Source organism: Phaenicophaeus curvirostris, unplaced genomic scaffold, assembly GCF_032191515.1.
Source record: "Phaenicophaeus curvirostris isolate KB17595 unplaced genomic scaffold, BPBGC_Pcur_1.0 scaffold_661, whole genome shotgun sequence".
In the NCBI taxonomy this organism is placed as follows: domain Eukaryota; kingdom Metazoa; phylum Chordata; class Aves; order Cuculiformes; family Cuculidae; genus Phaenicophaeus; species Phaenicophaeus curvirostris.
The window spans coordinates 1-19,385 of NW_027207177.1; the positions used below are offsets into that span (position 1 = coordinate 1).

The window sequence follows — 19,385 nt, forward strand, 5'->3', positions numbered from 1 at the left end:
CCTAGTTTTGAGTGTCCCCCCATTTTTGCGTTCCCCCTCGTTTTAGGGCCCCATTTTTGGGTTCCCCCTCCCTTTAGGCCCCCCCTTATTTTTGGGGTCTCCTCCCTTTAGGCCCCCCCCCCATTTTTGGGGTCCCCCCCCCCTTTTTGGGGTCCTCAGGGGGGGGACGTTGCCCAGGGCCCAGCGCAGGTAGGGGACGCTGCCCTGGGTCACCGGCAGGGCCACCACCTCGGGGACCTCGTAGGGATGCGCCGACCTAGGGGGGAGGTTGGAGACACAGTCACCCCCACCCCCCAGTGACCCCCCAGTGACAACCCCACCCCCCAAGGTCCCAAGTGACCCCCCCCAATGACCCCCCGTGTCAACCCCATGTCCCTCAGTGTCACCCTCACCCCCCAATGACCCCCCCAATGTCCCTCAATGACCCCCCCAAGGTCCCCAATGACCCCCCCAATGACCCCCCCGGGTCACCCCCAATGTCCCCATGTCCCTCAGTGTCACCCTCACCCCCCAATGACCCCCCCAATGTCCCCCAATGACCCCCAAGGTCCCAAATGACCCCCCCAATGACCCCCCCATGTCACCCCCAATGTCCCCATGTCCCTCAGTGTCACCCTCACCCCCCAATGGCCCCCCCAATGTCCTAAATGACCCCCCATCCCCCCCAATGACCCCTCCCATGTCCCCCAGTGTCCCCCCCAATGTCCCCAAATGTCCCCTCCACCCCTCAGTGACCCCCCCATGTCCCCAAATGTCACCTCCACCCCCCCAATGACCCCCCCAATGTCCCAAATGACCCCCAATGACCCCCCATGTCACCCCCAATGTCCCCATGTCCCTCCGTGTCACCCTCACCCCCCAATGACCCCCCCAATGTCCCCCAATGACCCCCCCAAGGTCCCCAATGACCCCCCCAATGACCCCCCGTGTCACCCCCAATGTCCCCATGTCCCTCAATGTCACCCTCACCCCCCAATGACCCCCCCAATGTCCCCAAATGACCCCCAATGACCCCCCAGTGTCCCCCCCAATGTCCCCAAATGTCCCCCCCACCCCTCAGTGACCCCCCCGTGTCCCCCAAATGTCCCCTCCACCCCTCAGTGACCCCCCTATGCCCCCAAATGTCACCCCCAATGTCCTCCCACCATCCAATGTCACCCTCAATGTCCCAAACGACCCCCCCCATGTCACCCCTAATGTCCCCAAGGACACCCCCTATGTCCCCAATGACCCCCCCAGTGTCCCCCCTTGTCCCCAGTGTCCCCTTGTCCCCAGTGTCACCCCCCCCCTCACCGCACAAACTCAGCCAGCGCGGGGATCTTGGAGCTGCGCGTCTTGATCATCTGGGGACAACGGGGACATTGGGGACACGGGGGGACACGGGGGACACGTAGGGGGACACGGGGGTCATGGGGACATTGGGGACATTGTGGGGTTGGGGGGGACATCATGGGGACATTGGGGACATTGTGGGGTTGGGGGGGACATCATGGGGACATTGGGGACACTGGGGACATTGTGGGGTTGGGGGGACATCATGGGGACATTGGGGACATTGTGGGGTTGGGGGGGACATCATGGGGACACTGGGGACATTGTGGGGTTGGGGGGGACATCATGGGGACACTGGGGACATTGTGGGGTTGGGGGGGACATCATGGGGACATTGGGGACACTGGGGACATTGTGGGGTTGGGGGGGACATCATGGGGACATTGGGGACACTGGGGACATTGTGGGGTCGGGGGGGACATCATGGGGACATTGGGGACACTGGGGACATCGTGGGGTTGGGGGGGACATCATGGGGACATTGGGGACACTGGGGACATTGTGGGGTTGGGGGGACATCATGGGGACATTGGGGACACTGGGGACATTGTGGGGTTGGGGGAGACATCATGGGGACATTGGGGACATTGTGGGGTTGGGGGGGACATCATGGGGACATTGGGGACACTGGGGACATCGTGGGGTTGGGGGGACATCATGGGGACATTGGGGACATTGTGGGGTTGGGGGGACATCATGGGGACATTGGGGACACTGGGGACATTGTGGGGTCGGGGGGACATCATGGGGACATTGGGGACACTGGGGACATCATGGGGTTGGGGGGACATCATGGGGACACGGGGGACACTGGGGACATTGTGGGGTTGGGGGGGACATCATGGGGACATGGGGGACACTGGGGACATTGTGGGGTTGGGGGGGACATCATGGGGACACTGGGGACACTGGGGACATCGTGAGGACATGAGAGACATCATGGGGACATGAAGACGTGGGGGACACAGGGGACATCGTGCGGACATTGGGGTCACCCCCGGGATGCTGTGGGGGGGATGGGGGTGACCCGCTGGGGACACTGGGGACACTGCCCCCCCCTCACCATCAGGACCTCGCTGTCCTCCTCCAGCTTCCCCTGCCACTCGTAGCTGGGGGGGGGGACAATGTCCTTGAGCCCCCCCCAATGTCCCCACCCCCTGTCCCCATGTCCCCCCGATGTCCCCATGCCCCGTGACCCCCCCAATGTCCCCCCCCGTCCCCCCCAATGTCCCCATGCCCTGTGCCCCCCCCATGTCCCCACCCCCTGTCCCCCCAATGTCCCCACGCCCTGTGACCCCCCTCAATGTCCCCCCTGCCCCCCCAATGTCCCCACGCCCTGTGCCCCCCCCAATGTCCCCATGCCCCGTGACCCCCCTCAATGTCCCCCCCGTCCCCCCAATGTCCCCCCCCGTCCCCCCAATGTCCCCATGCCCTGTGCCCCCCCCATGTCCCCACCCCCTGTCCCCCCAATGTCCCCATGCCCTGTGCCCCCCCCAGTGTCCCCCCCTGTCCCCCCAATGTCCCCATACCCTGTGACCCCCCCCAGTGTCCCCCCCTGTCCCCGTGTCCCCCTCCGGCTCACATGGAGGTGACGTGGGGGACGATGTTGACGCAGGCGGCCAAACGCTTCTGCACCAGCGACCTGAGGGGACAGCGCTGTCACCTCCCCCCCCATGTCACCCCTGTCACCCCCCAAGTGTCCCGAGGGCCCTGTGGGGACACCAGTGTCACATGTCACCCCCCCAGTGTCTCCAGGGCCCTGAGGGCAGCAGTGTCACCCCCTAAGTGTCACCCGTCACCCCCCCCAGTGTCACCTCCAGCGCCCCCAGGGCCCTGTAGGGACAGCAGTGTCACCCCCTAAGTGTCACCCGTCACCCCCCCCAGTGTCACCTCCAGCGCCCCCAGGGCCCTGTAGGGACAGCAGTGTCACCCCCTAAGTGTCACCCGTCACCCCCCCAAGTGTCACCTCCAGTGTCCCCAGGGCCCTGTGGGGACACCAGTGTCACCCCTGTCACCCCCGCAAGTGTCCCCAGGGCCTGTAGGGACAGCAGTGTCACCCCTGTCACCCTCCCAGTGTCACCCTCCAGTGTCCCCAGGGCCCTGTGGGGACAGCAGTGTCACCCCCTGTCACCCCCAAGTGTCCCCAGAGCCCTGTGGGGACACCAGTGTCACCTGTCACCCCCCAGTGTCACCCCCCCAGTGTCCCCAGGGCCCGGAGGGCAGCAGTGTCACCCCCTAAGTGTCACCCGTCACCCCCCCCAGTGTCACCTCCAGTGTCCCCAGGGCCCTGTGGGGACACCAGTGTCACCCCTGTCAACCCCCAAGTGTCCCCAGGGCCCTGTGGGGACACCAGTGTCACATGTCACCCCCCAGTGTCACCCCCCCAGTGTCCCCAGGGCCTGTAGGGACAGCAGTGTCACCCCCTAAGTGTCACTTCTGTCACCTCCCAGTGTCCCCAGGGCCCTGTGGGGACACCAGTGTCACCTGTCACCCCCCAGTGTCACCCCCCCAGTGTCCCCAGGGCCCTGAGGGCAGCAGTGTCACCCCCTAAGTGTCACCCGTCACCCCCCAGTGTCACCTCCAGTGTCCCCAGGGCCCTGTAGGGACAGCAGTGTCACCCCCTAAGTGTCACCCCTGTCACCTCCCAGTGTCCCCAGGGCCCTGAGGGCAGCAGTGTCACCCCCTAAGTGTCACCCTTGTCAGCTCCCAGTGTCCCCAGGGCCCTGAGGGCAGCAGTGTCCCCCCCTGTCACCCCCCGATGTCACCCAGGGCTGTCACCCCGTGTCCCCCACCTGGCGAGCTCGGTGGCCACGGTGACGTTGGGGCAGGTGACGAAGGCGGCGGAGAGGCTGCCGGGGACGTAGGTGTCCCCGGCGTCCCCAGAGGTGTCCCCAGAGGTGGCGTTGGGGACAGGGGGGTCCCCGGGGGGGTCCCGCGAGGCCATGGTGCCCACGAGCCGCCGGCCCAGGCCCTGCAGCAGCAGCGGCGTCACCAGCGCCAGGGCCAGCGCCTGCGGGGACAGCGTCCTCGTCACCCCGGGGCCACCGGGATGGAGAAGACCTCGTGGAGCATCAAGCCGGAGCGCCTGGTGGCATCTCCAACCCTTCCTGGAGCTCCTGGTGGCCCAGCCGAGGAGGCCACCACCTCGTGTCCCCTTGGGAGAAGAGCCCAGCTCCCTCCTCCCCACAACCTCCTCTCAGGGAGTTGCAGAGAGCAATGAGGTCTCCCCTCAGCCTCCTCTTCTCCAGGATAAACCATCCCAGGTCCCTCAGACGTGTCCTCCAGCCCCTTCCCCAGCTCCGTTCCCTTCTCTGGCCTCGCTCCAGAGCCTCCACATCCTCCTTGTCCCCAAACCGACCCCAGGACTCGAGGTTGGGTCTCCCCAGAGGGAGAAGAACCTCCCTGGCCCTGCTGGCCACGCCGGGGCTGCTCCAAGCCAAGATGCCCTTGGCCTCCTTGGCCCCCTGGGCCCCTGCTGGCTCCTGGTCAACCAACACCCCCAGCTCCTTCTCCTCCAGGCACTTTCCAGCTCCTTTTCTCCTGGTCTGGAGCTGCTCGGGGTTGTTGTGCCCCAAGGGCCTGGTGGAACCTCATCCCATCGGTCCAGCCTGTCCAGAACCCTTCAGAGACCCTCCAGAACCCTTTGGAGAGCCTCCAGAACCCTCTGGAGAGCCTCTGGGTCCCCTTGGAGAGCCTCCAGAACCCTCTGGAGAGCCCCTGGGTCCCTCTGGAGAGCCTTCAAAACCCTTCACAGAGCCTCCAGAACCTTCTGGGTCCCCTTGGAGAGCCTCCAAAATCCTTCAGAGAGCCTCCAGGACCCTCTGGAGAGCCTCAAAAACCCTTCGGAGAGCCTCCAGAACCCTCTGGAGAGCCGCTGGGTCCTCTTGGAGAGCCTCCAAAACCCTTCAGAGAGCCTCCAAAACCCTTCGGAGAGCCTCTGGGTCCCCTTGGAGAGCCTCCAAAACCCTTCGCAGAGCCTCCAGAACCCACTGGAGAACCCCTGGGTCCCTCTGGAGAGCCTCCAAAACCCTTCAGAGAGCCTCCAAAACGCTTCGGAGAGCCTCCGGGTCCCCTTGGAGAGCCTCCAAAACCCTTCGCAGAGCCTCCAGAACCCTCTGGAGAACCCCTGGGTCCCTCTGGAGAGCCTCCAGAACCCTCTGGAGAGCCTCTGGGTCCCCGTGGACAACCTCCAGAACCCTCTGGAGAGCCTCTGGGTCCCCTTGGAGAGCCTCCAAAATCCTTCAGAGAGCCTCCAGAACCCTCTGGAGAGCCTCTGGGTCCCTGTGAAGAACCTCCAGAACCCTCTGGAGAGCCTCTGGGCCGCTCTGGAGAGCCTCCAAAATCCTTTGGAGAGCCTCCAGAACCCTCTGGGTCCCCTTGGAGAGCCTCCAAAACCCTTCGCAGAGCCTCCAGAACCCTCTGGAGAGCCCCTGGGTCCCCGTGGAGAGCCTCCAAAACACTTCAGAGAGCCTCCAGAACCCTCTGGAGAGCCTCTGGGTCCCCGTGGAGAACCTCCAGAACCCTCTGGAGAGCCTCTGGGCCCCTCTGGAGAGCCTCCAAAACCCTTTGGAGATCCTCTGGGTCCCCTTGGAGATCCTCCAAAATCCTTCGGAGAGCCTCCAAAACCCTCTGGAGAGCCTCTGGGTCCCCTTGGAGAGCCTCTAGAACCCTTTGGAGAGCCTCCAGAACCCTTAGCGAGTTTGGGGATGACACCAAGCTGGGAGGAGGTGTCAATCTACTGGAGGCTTTTGAGGGTCTCCAGGAGGATCCAGAGGCTCTCCAGAGGGACCCAGAGATTCTCCAAAGGGATTTGGAGGCTCTCCAGAGGGACCCAGAGGTTCCCCAGAGGCTCTGCCAAGGGTTCTGGAGGCCCTGTGAAGGATTCGAGAGGCTCTCCAGAGGGATCTGGACAGGCTGGACCGATGGGATGAGGTTCCACCAGGCACTTGGGGCACAACAACCCTGAGCAGCTCCAGACGAGGGGACCCAGAGGCTCTCCAAAGGGTTCTGGAGGCTCTCCAAAGGGTTTTGGAGGCTCTCCAAAGGGGACCCAGAGGCTCTCCAAAGGGGACCCAGAGGCTCTCTGAAGGGTTTTGGAGGCTCTCCAAGGGGACCCAGAGGCTCTCCGAAGGGTTTTGGAGGCTCTCCAGAGGGTTCTGGAGGTTCTCCAAGGGGACCCAGAGGTTCTCCAGAGGGTTCTGGAGGCTCTCCGAAGGGTTTTGGAGGCTCTCCGAAGGGTTCGGGAGGCTCTCTAGGGGGACCCAGAGGCTCTCCGAAGGGTTCTGGAGGCTCTCCAAGGGGACCCAGAGGCTCTCCAGAGGGTTCTGGAGGCTCTCTGAAGGATTTTGAAGGCTCTCCAAGGGGACCCAGGGGGTTCTGGAGGCTCTCTGAAGGATTTTGGAGGCTCTCCAAGGGGACCCAGAGACTCTCCAGAGGGTTCTGGAGGCTCTCCAAGGGGACCCAGAGACTCTCCAGAGGGTTCTGGAGGCTCTCCAAGGGGACCCAGAGATTCTCCAGAGGGTTCTGGAGGCTCTCCAAGGGGATCCAGAGGGTTCTGGAGGCTCTCTGAAGGATTTTGGAGGCTCTCCAAGGGGACCCAGAGACTCTCCAGAGGGTTCTGGAGGCTCTCCAAGGGGACCCAGAGGTTCTCCAGAGGCTCTGCGAAGGGTTCTGGAGGCTCTGCGAAGGGTTCTGGACAGGCTGGACCGATGGGATGAGGTTCCACCAGGCCCTTGGGGCACAACAACCCTGAGCAGCTCCAGATGAGGAGAAAAGGAGCTGGAAAGTGCCTGGAGGAGAAGGACCTGCTTGGAGCAGCCCCGGCGTGGCCAGCAGGGCCAGGGAGGTTCTTCTCCCTCTGGGGAGACCCAACCTCGAGTCCTGGGGTCAGTGCTGGGCCCCTCCCCACAAGGAGGATGTGGAGGCTCTGGAGCGAGGCCAGAGAAGGGAACGGAGCTGGGGAAGGGGCTGGAGGACACGTCTGAGGGACCTGGAGAGCGGAAGAAGGAAGGAGAAGAAGGAGAAAGAAGGAGAAGAAGGAGGACAAGGAAGGAGGAGGAGGAGGACAAGGTCTTCTCCAGCCTGGGGGGGGTCGGTGGTTCCCTCCCTCCCTCCCGGGGGCTCTGTGGGGCAGGGACTCACCCCACAGACCTTCATGGGGGGCAGGAGCCGGCGATCGCCCTGCGGGAGAGCCCTCAGCTGCCCCACAACTGCCCCCCCAGCCCCCCAAACTGCCCCCCAACTGCCCCCAAACTGCCCCACAACTGCCCCCCCAGCCCCCAAACTGCCCCACAACTGCCCCCCAGCCCCGAAACTGCCCCACAACTGCCCCCCCGCCCCCAAACTGCTCCCCAACTGCCCCCAACAGCCCCCAAACTGCCCCACAACTGCCCCCCCAGCCCCCAAACTGCCCCACAACTGCCCCCCCAGCCCCCAAACTGCCCCACAACTGCCCCCCAGCCCCTAAACTGCCCCACAACTGCCCCCCCGCCCCCAAACTGCTCCCCAACTGCCCCCAACAGCCCCCAAACTGCCCCACAACTGCCCCCCCAGCCCCCAAACTGCCCCACAACTGCCCCCCCAGCCCCCAAACTGCCCCACAACTGCCCCCCAGCCCCTAAACTGCCCCACAACTGCCCCCCCGCCCCCAAACTGCTCCCCAACTGCCCCCAACAGCCCCCAAACTGCCCCACAACTGCCCCCCAGCCCCCAAACTGCCCCCCAACAGCCCCCCCAACCCCCAAACTGCCCCCCAACAGCCCCCAAACTGCCCCCCAACAGCCCCCAAACTGCCCCCCAACTACCCTGACAATGGTCCCCATGAATCCCCAACTGCCCCCATGGCCCCACAACTGCCCCCCAGCCCCCAAACTGCCCCCCAACAGCCCCCAAACTGCCCCCCCAGCCCCCCAAACTGCCCCCCAACTGCCCCCCCAGCCCCCAAACTGCCCCCCAACAGCCCCCAAACTGCCCCCCCAGCCCCCAAACTGCCCCACAACTACCCTGATAATGGTCCCCATGAATCCCCAACTGCCCCCATGGCCCCACATCTGCCCCCCAGCCAGCCCCCAGCCCCCAAACTGCCCCCCTGCCCCCAAACTGCCCCCCCCGCCCCCAAACAGCCCCCAAACTGCCCCCCCAACCCCCAAGCTGCCCCCCAACAGCCCCCAAACTGCCCCCCAACCACCCTGATAATGGTCCCCATGAATCCCCAACTGCCCCCATGGCCCCACAACTGCCCCCCAGCCACCCCCCAAACTGCCTCACAACTGCCCCCCAGCCCCTAAACTGCCCCCCAACTACCCTGACAATGGTCCCCATGAATCCCCAACTGCCCCCCTGGCCCCACATCTGCCCCCCAGCCCCACCTATTCCCCCCATAATGGCCCCCCAGCCCCCAAACTGCCCCTAGCCCCTTATATTGCTCCCCCCCAGCCCCCTTATTGCCCCCCAGGACCCCCTTCAGCCTCTTTATTGCCCCCCAGGACCCCCTTCAGCCTCTTTATTGGCCCCCAGACCCTTTATTGCCCCCAATACCGCACCCCCAACCCCTTTACTGCCCCCCAGGTCCTCCCCAGCTTCTTTATTGCCCCCCGAGGGCCCTATATTGCTCCTCATTTCACCCTCCCCAGCCCCTTTATTACCCCGTATATCATCCCCCCAACCTCTTTATTGCCCCTCAGCCCCTTTATTGCCCCCTATAGCGCCCCCCAACCTCTTTATTGCCCCCCAGCCCCCTTTATTACCCCCTATATCACTCCCCCAGGCCCTTTATTGCCCCTCCAGCCCCTTTATTACCCCCTATAACACCCCTGACCCCTTTTTTGACCCCCAGGGCCCCTTATTGTCCCTCATTTTGCCCTCCCCAGGCCCTTTATTGCCCCCCAGCCCCTTTATTGACCCCTATATCACCCCCCAACCCCTTTTTTGCTCCCCCAGGGCCCCTTATTGCCCCTCATTTCACCCCCTCAATCCCTTTATTGCCCCCCAGCCCCTTTATTACCCCCTATATTGCCCCCTCAACCCCTTCCCTGCTCTCCAGACCATTTATTACCCCCTATAGCAACCCCCAACCTCTTTATTGCCCCCCTACCCCTTTTTTACCCCCCAGGGCCCCTCATTGCCCCTCATTTCACCCTCCCCAGCCCCTTTACTGCCCCCTAGCCCCCTTTACTGCCCCCCAGCCGCTTTATCACCCCCTATATAGCCCCCCAGCCCCTTTACTGCCCCCTAGCCCCCTTTACTGCCCCCCAGCCGCTTTATCACCCCCTATATAGCCCCCCAGCCCCTTTATTGCCCCCTATATCACTCCCCAACCCCTTTATTGCCCCCCAGGGCCCCATATCACCCCCTATATCGCCCCCCAAACCCCTTTATTACCCCCCAGGGCCCCATATTACCCCCTATATCGCCCCCCAAACCCCTTTATTGCCCCCCAGGGCCCCATATTACCCCCTATATCGCCCCCCAAACCCTTTATTGCCCCCCAGGGCCCCATATCACCCCCTATATCGCCCCCAAACCCCTTTATTGCCCCCCAGGCCCTATATTACCCCCTATATCTCCCCCCAAACCCCTTTACTGCCCCCCTCGCCCCCTCCTCCCCCCCGTACCCGCCACGCGCCACTCAGCTGCCGCCCCACGTGACCCGGGGCCTCCCACGTGACCCGGGGCCTCCCACGTGACCCGGGGCGGCACCGCGAGACCGGAAGTGGGGGGAGGGGGGAGCGCGGGAACTGGTGGGGGGAGGGTGTGAACTGGGAGCGCTGGGAGCACTGGGAGGGACAGTGCGGGGGCACTGGGAGCACTGGGAGGGGCACTGGGAGCACTGGGAACACGGGGGGGAGCACTGGGAGGGACAGTGTGGGGGCCCTGGGAGCACTGGGAGGGGTACTGGGAGCACTGGGAACACTGGGGGGAGCACTGGGAGGGACAGTGTGGGGGCCCTGGGAGCACTGGGAGGGACAGTGTGGGGGCACTGGGAGCGCTGGGAGGGGCACTAGGAGCACTGGGAGGGACAGTGGGAGCACTGGGAGCACTGGGAGGGGCACTAGGAGCACTGGGAACACTGGGGGGAGCACTGGGAGGGACAGTGCGGGAGCACTGGGAGGGGCACTGGGAGCACTGGGAACACTGGGGGGAGCACTGGGAGGGACAGTGTGGGGGTACTGGGAGTGCTGGGAGCACTGGGAGGGACAGTGGGAGCACTGGGAGCACTGGGAGGGGCAGTGCGGGGGCACTGGGCGCACTGGGGGGGGCACTGGGAGCACTGGGAGGGATAGTGCAGGGGCCCTGGCAGCACGGGGAGGGGCACTGGGAGCACTGGGAGCACTGGGAGCACTGGGAGGGACAGTGCGGGGGCACTGGAAGCACTGGGAGGGGCACTGAGAGCACTGGGAGCACTGGGAGGGACAGTGTGGGGGCACTGGGAGCACTGGGAGGGGCACTGGGAGCACTGGGAGGGCGAGTGCTGGGGTGCTGGGAGCACTGGGAGGGGCACTGGGAGCACTGGGAGGGACAGTGCGGGGGCACTGGGAGCGCTGGGAGCACTGGGAGGGGCATTGGGAGCACTGGGAGCACTGGGAGGGACAGTGCGGGGGCACTGGGAGCACTGGGAGGGACAGTACGGGGGCACTGGGAGCACTGGGAGGGGCAGTGCAGGGGCACTGGGAGCACTGGGAGGGACAGTGCGGGGGCACTGGGAGCACTGGGAGGAGCACTGGGAGCGCTGGGAGCACTGGGAGGGACAGTGTGGGGGCACTGGGAGCACTGGGAGGGGCACTGGGAGCACTGGGAGGGCGAGTGCTGGGGTGCTGGGAGCACTGGGAGGGGCACTGGGAGCACTGGGAGGGACAGTGCGGGGGCACTGGGAGCGCTGGGAGCACTGGGAGGGGCATTGGGAGCACTGGGGGCACTGGGAGGGACAGTGCGGGGGCACTGGGAGCACTGGGAGGGCCACTGGGAGCACTGGGAGGGGCAGTGCAGGGGCCCTGGCAGCACGGGGAGGGGCACTGGGAGCACTGGGAGCACTGGGAGCACTGGGAGGGACAGTGTGGGGGCACTGGGAGCACTGGGAGGGGCACTGGGAGCACTGGGAGGGCGAGTGCTGGGGTGCTGGGAGCACTGGGAATACTTGAAGGGCGAGGGGGCACTGGGAGCACTGGGAGGGACAGTGCAGGGGCACTGGGAGCACTGGGAGGGACAGTGCAGGGGCACTGGTAACACTGGGTGTACTGGGAGGGTGAGTGCGGGAGCACTGGGAGTGCTGGGAACACTGGGGTAGGGACACTGGGCTTACTGGGAGCATTGGGATGGGCACACTGGGCTTACTGGGAGCATTGGGGTGGGGACACTGGGCTTACTGGGAGCATTGGGATGGGGACACTGGGATGGAGCTACTGGGAGGGCGAGTGCGGGGTCACAAGGAACAGGCCTTACTGGAAACTTGGGGAGGGCTGAGTGTGGGGCCACTGGGGTTACTGGGAGCACTGGGAGGGGTGAGTGTGGGGCTACTGGGATGGGGACACTGGGAGCATTGGCACGGTGTTGCTGGTTTTACTGGTGCCACTGGTGCCACTGGTGTCACAGGTTTTCCTGATGTCACTGGTGCCACTGGTTTTACTGGTGTCGCTGGGTTTACTGGTGTCACTGGTGCCACTGGGTCACTGTTGACGCTGCTGTCACTGGTTTCACTGGTGTCACTGGTGCCACTGGGTCACTGTTGACGCTGATATCACTGGTTTTACTGGTGTCGCTGGGTTTACTGGTGTCACTGGGTCACTGTTGTCGCTGCTGTCACTGGTGTTACTGGTGTCACTGGTGCCAGTGGCTTTACTGGTGTTACTGGTGCCACTGGTTTTACTGATGTCACTGGTTTTACTGGTGTCACTGCTATCACTGGTTTTACTGGTGGCACTGGTTTTACTGGTGTCACTGGGTCACCATTGTCACTGCTGTCACTGGTTTTACTGGTGTCTCTGGTGCCTCTGGGTCACTGTTGATGCTGATATCACTGGTTTTGCTGGTGTCACTGGGTCACTGATGTCGCTGCTGTCACTGGTTTTACTGGTGTTACTGGTGCCACTGGGTCACTGGCTTTACTGGTGTCGCTGGGTTTACTGGTGTCACTGGCGCCACTGGGTCACCCTTGTCACTGGTTTCACTGGTGTCACCGGTTTCGCTGCCGCCCCCTCCCCCGGTTTCTCGGTCCCCTCCCCCCGGTGCCCCTCCCCCAGCTCCGCCCCCCCCCCTCCTCTGTCCCCCCTCCCCCCCCCCTCCTCCCAGTCCCTCCCCCGGACGCTGGGTCCCCCGCGCCGCCCGTGCCGGCGCCCGGGGGAAGCGAACGGCGGAGGAACCATGTCCTATGTCCCCTTCCGAGGTACCGGCACCGGGGGTGGGGGGGTGGGGGGGCACCGGGAGGTGGTGGGGGGGACACACACCGGGGAGGGGCCCCCGGGTTCTGACCCTGATCCAGGACCGGGAGGCTCCGGGAGGGGCCCGTTCAGCACCAGGGACAGCGGCACCGGGCTCGGTACTGGATTGGGGAAGGTGGGTTCAGCACCATGGACAGCGGCACCGAGGTTCGGTTCAGCACCAGGGACAGCAGCACCGGGGGTCGGTACCGATGGGGAGGTGGTTCAGCACCATGGACAGCGGCACCGGGTTCGGTACCGGAGGGGGGTGGTTCAGCACCAGGGACAGAGGCGCCTTGACTGGGGTTCCCGGTACCGGGGGTGCTGGTATTGGGGGCTCCCGGTACCGGGGGTGCTGGTATTGGGGGCTCCCGGTACCGGGGGTGCTGGTATTGGGGGCTCCCGGTACCGAATGAGGCTGGTTTCGGCATCAGGGACAGCGAAACCGGGGGTCGGTACCGGAGGGGGGTTGGTTCAGCCCCGGATGGGGCTGGTTTCAGCATCAGGGACAGCGGCACCGGGGTTCCCGGTACCGGGAGTGCTGATATTGAGGGTTCCCGGTACCGGATGGGGCTGGTTTAGGCATCAGGGCCAGCAGCACCGTGGTTCCCGGTACTGGTAGTGCTGGTATTGGGGTTTCCCGGTACCGGATGGGGCTGGTTTCGGCATCAGGGCCAGTGGTACCGGGGTTCCCGGTACCGGGGCTGCTGGTAGTGGGGGTTCCCGGTACCGGAGCTGCTGGTAGTGGGGGTTCCCGGTACCGGGGGTGCTGCTATTGGGGGTTATCGGTACCGGGGCTGCTGGTAGTGGGGGTTCCCGGTACCGGAGCTGCTGGTAGTGGGGGTTCCCGGTACCGGGGCTGCTGGTATTGGGGGTTCCCGGTACCGGGGGTGCTGGTATTGGGGGTTCCCGGTACAGGGGATGCTGGTATTGGGGGTTACCGGTACCGGGGATGCTGGTATTGGGGGTTCCCGGTACCGGATGGGGCTGTTTCAGCACCAGGGACAGCGGCACCGGGACCGAGCGGGGCGGGGAGGGCCGGGGTTACCGGTACCGGGGCTGGATGCTGGTACTGGGAGTACTGGTACCAGTAGGATCGAGACTGGGGCCGCTGGGACTGGAGTTACCGGTACCGGGGGTGGATTGATACCGGGGGGGCCGGTACTGGGTGTTCCCGGTACCCCGGGGCGGGGGGGGGGTGCCGGTACTGGGAGTTACTGGTAACTGGTACTGGGGTTACTGGTACCGGGGAGGATGCCGGTACCGGGGAGGATGCGGCTACCGGAGATGCCAGTATGGGGGATGCTGGTACTGGGGGATACTGGGAATGAGGGCGGCCGGTACTGGGGGCTGCCGTTACCACGGAGATACCAGTACGGAGGGGATGCTGGTACTGGGAGGTGCTGCCGCCCAGGAGATGCCATTACTGGGGGATACTGGTGGCCATTGACAACGGTACTGGGGATACTGGTGCCCATTGATGCTGTACTGGGAGAAGATGCCGTTACTGGGGGATACTGGTGCCCATTGATGCTGTTACTGGGGGATACTGGTGCCCACTGATGCTGTTACTGGGGGATACTGGTGCCCACTGATGCTGTTACTGGGGGATACTGGTGCCCACTGATGCTGTTACTGGGGATACTGGTGCCCATTGATGCTGTTACTGGGGGATACTGGTGCCCTTCGATGCTGTACTGGGAGAAGGTGCTATTGCTGGATGATACTGGTGCCCACTGATGCTGTTACTGGGGGATACTGGTGCCCATTGATGCTGTACTGGGAGAAGATGCTGTTACTGGGGGTTACTGGTGCCCACTGATGCTGTTACTGGGAGATACTGGTGCCCATTGATGCTGTTATTGGGAGAAGATGCTGTTACTGGTGGACACTGGTGTCCATTGATGCTGTTACTGGGAGAAGGAGCTGGTACTGGGGAATGCCAGTACTGGGAGATACTGGTGCCCATTGATGCTGGTACTGGGGGATACTGGTGGACACTGATGCTAGTACTGGGGGATACTGGTGCCCATTGATGCTGTTACTGGGGGCTACTGGTGGGCACTGATGCTAGTACTGGGGGATACTGGTGGGCACTGATGCTAGTACTGGGGGATACTGGTGCCCATTGATGTCGTTACTGGGAGAAGATGCTGTTACTGGGGGTAACTGGTGCCCATTGATGCTGTTACTGGGGGATACTGGTGCCCACTGATGCTGTTACTGGGGGACACTGGTGCCCATTGATGCTAGTACTGGGAGAAGATGCTGTTACTGGTGGACACTGGTGTCCATTGATGCTGTTACTGGGAGAAGGTGCTGGTACTGGGGAATGCCAGTACTGGGAGATACTGGTGCCCATTGATGCCGGTACTGGGGGATACTGGTGCCCACTGATGCCGGTACTGGGGGATACTGGTGGGTACTGACGCTAGTACTGGGGGATACTGGTGCCCACTGATGCTGTTACTGGGGGATACTGGTGCCCATTGATGCTGTTACTGGGAGAAGATGCTGTTACTGGGGGATACTGGTGTCCACTGATGCTAGTACTGGGGGATACTGGTGGCCATTGATGCCAGTACTGGGGGACACTGGTGCCCATTGATGCTGTTAGTGGGGGATACTGGTGCCCACTGATGCTAGTACTGGGGGATACTGGTGCCCATTGATGCTGTTACTGGGAGAAGATGCTGTTACTGGGGGATACTGGTGCCCATTGATCCCGGTACTGGGGGATACTGGTGGCCATTGATGCCGGTACTGGGGGATACTGGTGCTCATTGATGCTTTGCTGCGAGAAGATGCTGTTAGTGGGGGATACTGGTGCCCACTGATGCTGTTACTGGGAGAAAATGCTGTTACTGGGGGATACTGGTGTGCATTGATGCCGGTACTGGGGGAGCCTGCTGGTACTGGGAGATACTGGTACCAGGTGATGCTGGTGCCGCTGGCGGACAGGGCCTGGCCTGGGGGTTTCTGGGGCTGGGGGGGGGGTATAGGACCGAGGGGGGGGGGGTTATGGGTCTGAGGGGGGGGGGTTATGGGGCCAAGGGGGGGGTTATGGGGCCGAGGGCTCCCCAGGGACCAGTCTGACCCAGTTTGGAAATGGGGCCGGAGCTGGAGGGGGAGGGAGGAACCTGCCCTGAGGCTGGGGGAGCCGGGGGCTTAGGGGGGGATCCAGGGGGGTTTTGGGGGGGACCTGGAGGCTTAGGGGGGTATCCAGGAGGTTTAGGGGGGGTCCAGGGGGCTTAGGGTTTGGGGGGGGGGGATCCAGGGCTGTATAGGGAGATCCAGGGGCTTTGGGTTTGGGGGGGTCTAGGGGAGGATCCAGGGGGCTTAGGGGGAGGATCCAGGGGGTTTAGGGGGGATCCAGGGGGTTTAGGGGGGATTCAGGGTGTTTGGGGGGGTCCAGGGGGCATAAGGGGGGGCCCAGGGAGTATAAGGGGTGTCCAGGGGGTATAGGGGGGATCTAGGGGGTTTAAGGGGGGGGATCCAGGGGGTTTAGGGGGAGATCCAGGGGATTTGGGGGGGGGTTTAGGGGGAGGATCCAGGGGGTTTAGGGGGAGGATCCAGGGGGTTTGGGGGGGTCCAGGGGGCATAAGGGGGGGCCCAGGGAGTATAAGGGGTGTCCAGGGGGTATAGGGGGGATCCAGGGGGTTTAAGGGGGGTGATCCAGGGGGTTTAGGGGGAGATCCAGGGGATTTAGGGGGGGGGTCCAAGGGGCTTAAGGGGCAGACCTGGGGATTTTGGGGGGATCCAAGGGGTTTAAGGGGGGGGATCCAGGGGGTTTAGGGGGAGATCCAGGGGATTTAGGGGGGGTCCAAGGGGCTTAAGGGGCAGACCTGGGGATTTCGGGGGGATCCAAGGGGTTTAAGGGGGGGGATCCAGGGGGTTTAGGGGGAGATACAGGGTGTTTTGGGGGGATCCAGGGGGTTTAGGGGGATCCAGGGAGTTTAGGGGGGGTCGAGGGGATTTAGGGGGGGGTCCAAGGGCCTTAAGGGGCAGACTTGGGGATTTGGGGGGGATCCAAGGGGTTTAAGGGGGGGGATCCAGGGGGTTTAGGGGGAGATACAGGGTTTTTAGGGGGGGATCCAGGGGGCTTAGGGGGGGATCCAGGGGGCTTAGGTGGGAGCCAAGGGCTTGAGGGGGGGGATCCAGTGGATTTTGGGGGGAAGTCCTGGGGGTTTGGGGGGGGGACATGGCCCAGGGGGTGTTTAGGGGGGACTCAGGGAGTATTTAGGGGGGGATCGAGGGGTTTTAGGGGGGACCCAGCAATCCAGGGGGGACCCAGGAATCCAGGCCTTGAGCATCCTCAGCATGGGAGGACTCGGGTGTTTGGGAATGATGGGGGGTGGTCTTGGATTTTGGGGGGGGGTGTCCAGGATTTTGGGGGGGCACCGAGGCAGCCAGAGGGGGGACCCAGGTCTTTTGGGGGGGACCCAGAGATCCAGGAGGGATCCAGGAATCCAGCCCTTGAGCATCCTCAGCGCGGGAGGTCAAGGGATCCCAGTGTTGTGGAATGGGGGGGGTCCAGGCATTTGGGGGGGGAGTCCAAAGCGTTTGTGGGGGGTCCAGGCAGTTTGGGGGGGTCCAGAATTATTTGGGGGGGGACACCAAGGCAGCCAGAGGGGACCCAGAGTTCCAGGTGGGATCCAAGCCTTGAGCATCCTCAGCTTGCGAGGTTGAGGGGTCCAAGCCTTCCAGGATTGGGAGGGGGGGGGTCCAAGCGGTTTGGGGGGGGGGGGTTCCAGCTTTTTGGGGGGGGTCCAGGATTTTGGGGGGGGGAGAGCATCTGGAAAGGATCCAGGAGGGATCCAGGCCTTGAGCATCTTCAGCGTGGGAGGTTGAAGGACCAGGCGTTCTGGAGTTGGAAGGGGGGGGGGGTTCCAGGCTTTTTTGGGGGGGGGGGTCCAGGTTTTTTTTCTTTTTTTTTTTGGGGGGTGGGGGGCAGGAATTCAGGAGGCACCCAGGGATCCGGAAGGGACCGAGGAGGGATCCAGGCATCCGGGCCTCGAGCATCCTCAGCGTGGGAGGTCGAGGGATCCAGGCGTTCCGGAGCTGGGGGGGGATCCAGGCGTTCCAGAACTTGGCTGGGGGGGGGGGGGATCCAGGGTGTCCAGGATTTTTATTTTTGCGGGGGGGGGGGGGGGGGTCAGGAATCCGGAAGGGATCCAAGAGGGATCTAAAAGGGATCCAAGAGGGGATCCAGCCATCCGGGCCTCGAGCATCCTCAGCGTGGGAGGGCGAGGGATCCAGGCGTTCCGGGCTATCCAGGCTTTTCAAGGGGGGGTCCATCCAGGATTTTGAGCCGGAGGGGGGGGGGCAGGAATCCAGGCGATCCCAGGAATCCAAAGGGGGGGTGAAAGGATCCAGCTCTCCCCCCAGGAATCCTGCTTTTCCCCCCCCCGGCTGCAGCCGCCGGGAGGGAGGGATGCGCGAACCCGGCACCCATGGGTGGGGGGGCGGGGGGGCCGCCAAGGCGAGCGGCTGGGGGGGGGGGGGGGGGGTCGGGGGGGGTTGGGGGGGGGGGTCCAGCTGTGACCCCCCCCTTCCTGCCAGATGTGCGAGGAGCCCCCCTGGCCCGCGGGCCTTACGCCCCCTCCCCTTACGAGCGGCCCCCCTGGAACCCCCGCTTCTGCATCATCTCCGGGAATCAGCTGCTGATGCTGGATGAGGAGGAGGTGAGTTTTTGGGGGTCGCTTATTTTGGGGGGGGGGGGGGGATATAAATATGGGGGTGACGATGAGGTGTGGGGGGGGGTCTCTTCTTGGGTTTTCACCCCCCCTTCATCATCTCAGATCCATCCTTTGCTTCTCCGGACCGCCGGAGCGAGCCCCTGTCGGAGCAAACTGCTGCGCCGAACCGTCAGCGTCCCAGTCGAGGGGCGCCCCCACCCCGAGCACGGTACTGGGGGGGGGGGGGGGGGCAGCTAGAAAAATTGGGGGGACCCCCCCCACCCCACCCCACCCCACCCCCCCCCCAGGGAGGCTCAGCATCCCCCCCCCCAAAAAAAAAAAAAAAAAAAAGCCATCCCATAATGCTCACTGGAGGCACGCAGGGCTGCTCGGCCAACCGTTGCCAGGGAGACGGCGCAGGGAGGCGGCTGGTCCTACCCCCCCCCCCTTCCTACCCCTCTTCTTACCCCCCTTTTCTTACCCCCCCTCCTCTTACCACCCCCCTCTCTTACCCCCCTCCTCTTACCCCCCTCCTTTACCCCCTCCTTTTTACCCCCCTCCTCTTACCCCCTCCTCTTACCCCCTCCTCTTACCCCCTCCTCTACCCCCCTCCTCTTACCCCCCTCCTCTTACCCCCCTCCTTTTACCCCCCTCCTTTTACCCCCCTCCTCTTTACCCCCCTCATTTACCCCCCCCTCCTTTTTACCCCCCCTCCTCTTACCCCCTCCTCTTACCCCCCTCCTCTTACCCCCCTCCTCTTACCACCCTCATTTACCCCCCTCCTCTTTACCCCCTCCTCTTACCCCCCTCCTCTTTACCCCCCTCCTCTTTACCCCCCTCCTCTTTACCCCCCTCCTCTTTACCCCCTCATTTGCCCCCCTCCTCTTACCCCCCTCCTCTTACCCCCTCCTCTTACCCCCTCCTCTTACCCCCCTCCTTTTTACCCCCTCCTTTTTACCCCCCT

The 19,385-nt window shown here is 63.9% G+C and overlaps 1 protein-coding gene and 1 long non-coding RNA gene across 6 annotated transcripts; one reads left to right on the forward strand and one right to left on the reverse strand.

The window, feature by feature from the left end:
* Nucleotides 1–6: 6 nt before the first annotated feature.
* LOC138735273 (protein CutA homolog) lies at nt 7–10,022 on the reverse strand. Of its 5 annotated transcripts, none has more exons than XM_069883178.1 (7): nt 9,945–10,022; nt 7,483–7,512; nt 4,125–4,342; nt 2,915–2,974; nt 2,396–2,441; nt 1,294–1,343; nt 7–256 (listed from the first exon to the last, which is right to left on the reverse strand). In XM_069883178.1, the coding sequence occupies exons 2-7, from the start codon at nt 7,486–7,488 to the stop codon at nt 43–45; spliced, it is 594 nt and encodes a 197-aa protein (XP_069739279.1). In that variant the 5' UTR covers nt 7,489–7,512; nt 9,945–10,022; the 3' UTR covers nt 7–42. The 5 variants fall into 5 exon arrangements, with proteins under 5 accessions (XP_069739279.1, XP_069739280.1, XP_069739278.1 ...); XM_069883179.1 differs by having other exon boundaries at nt 4,125–4,303; nt 7,474–7,512; XM_069883177.1 differs by having other exon boundaries at nt 7,474–7,512.
* Nucleotides 10,023–12,618: 2,596 nt separating this feature from the next.
* On the forward strand, nt 12,619–18,663 carry LOC138735275 (uncharacterized). The gene is made up of 3 exons (XR_011339698.1): nt 12,619–12,724; nt 18,315–18,427; nt 18,545–18,663. It is a non-coding gene; the product is annotated as an uncharacterized lncRNA (long non-coding RNA).
* Nucleotides 18,664–19,385: the final 722 nt, after the last annotated feature.

Coding starts and splice junctions, on each gene's coding strand:
- LOC138735273 (XM_069883177.1), bottom strand. Junction 1,344..2,395: donor AGGACAGCGAGGTCCTGATG/GTGAGGGGGGGG, acceptor CGTTGTCCCCAG/ATGATCAAGACGCGCAGCTC. Junction 257..1,293: donor GCGCTGGCTGAGTTTGTGCG/GTGAGGGGGGGG, acceptor CCTCCCCCCTAG/GTCGGCGCATCCCTACGAGG.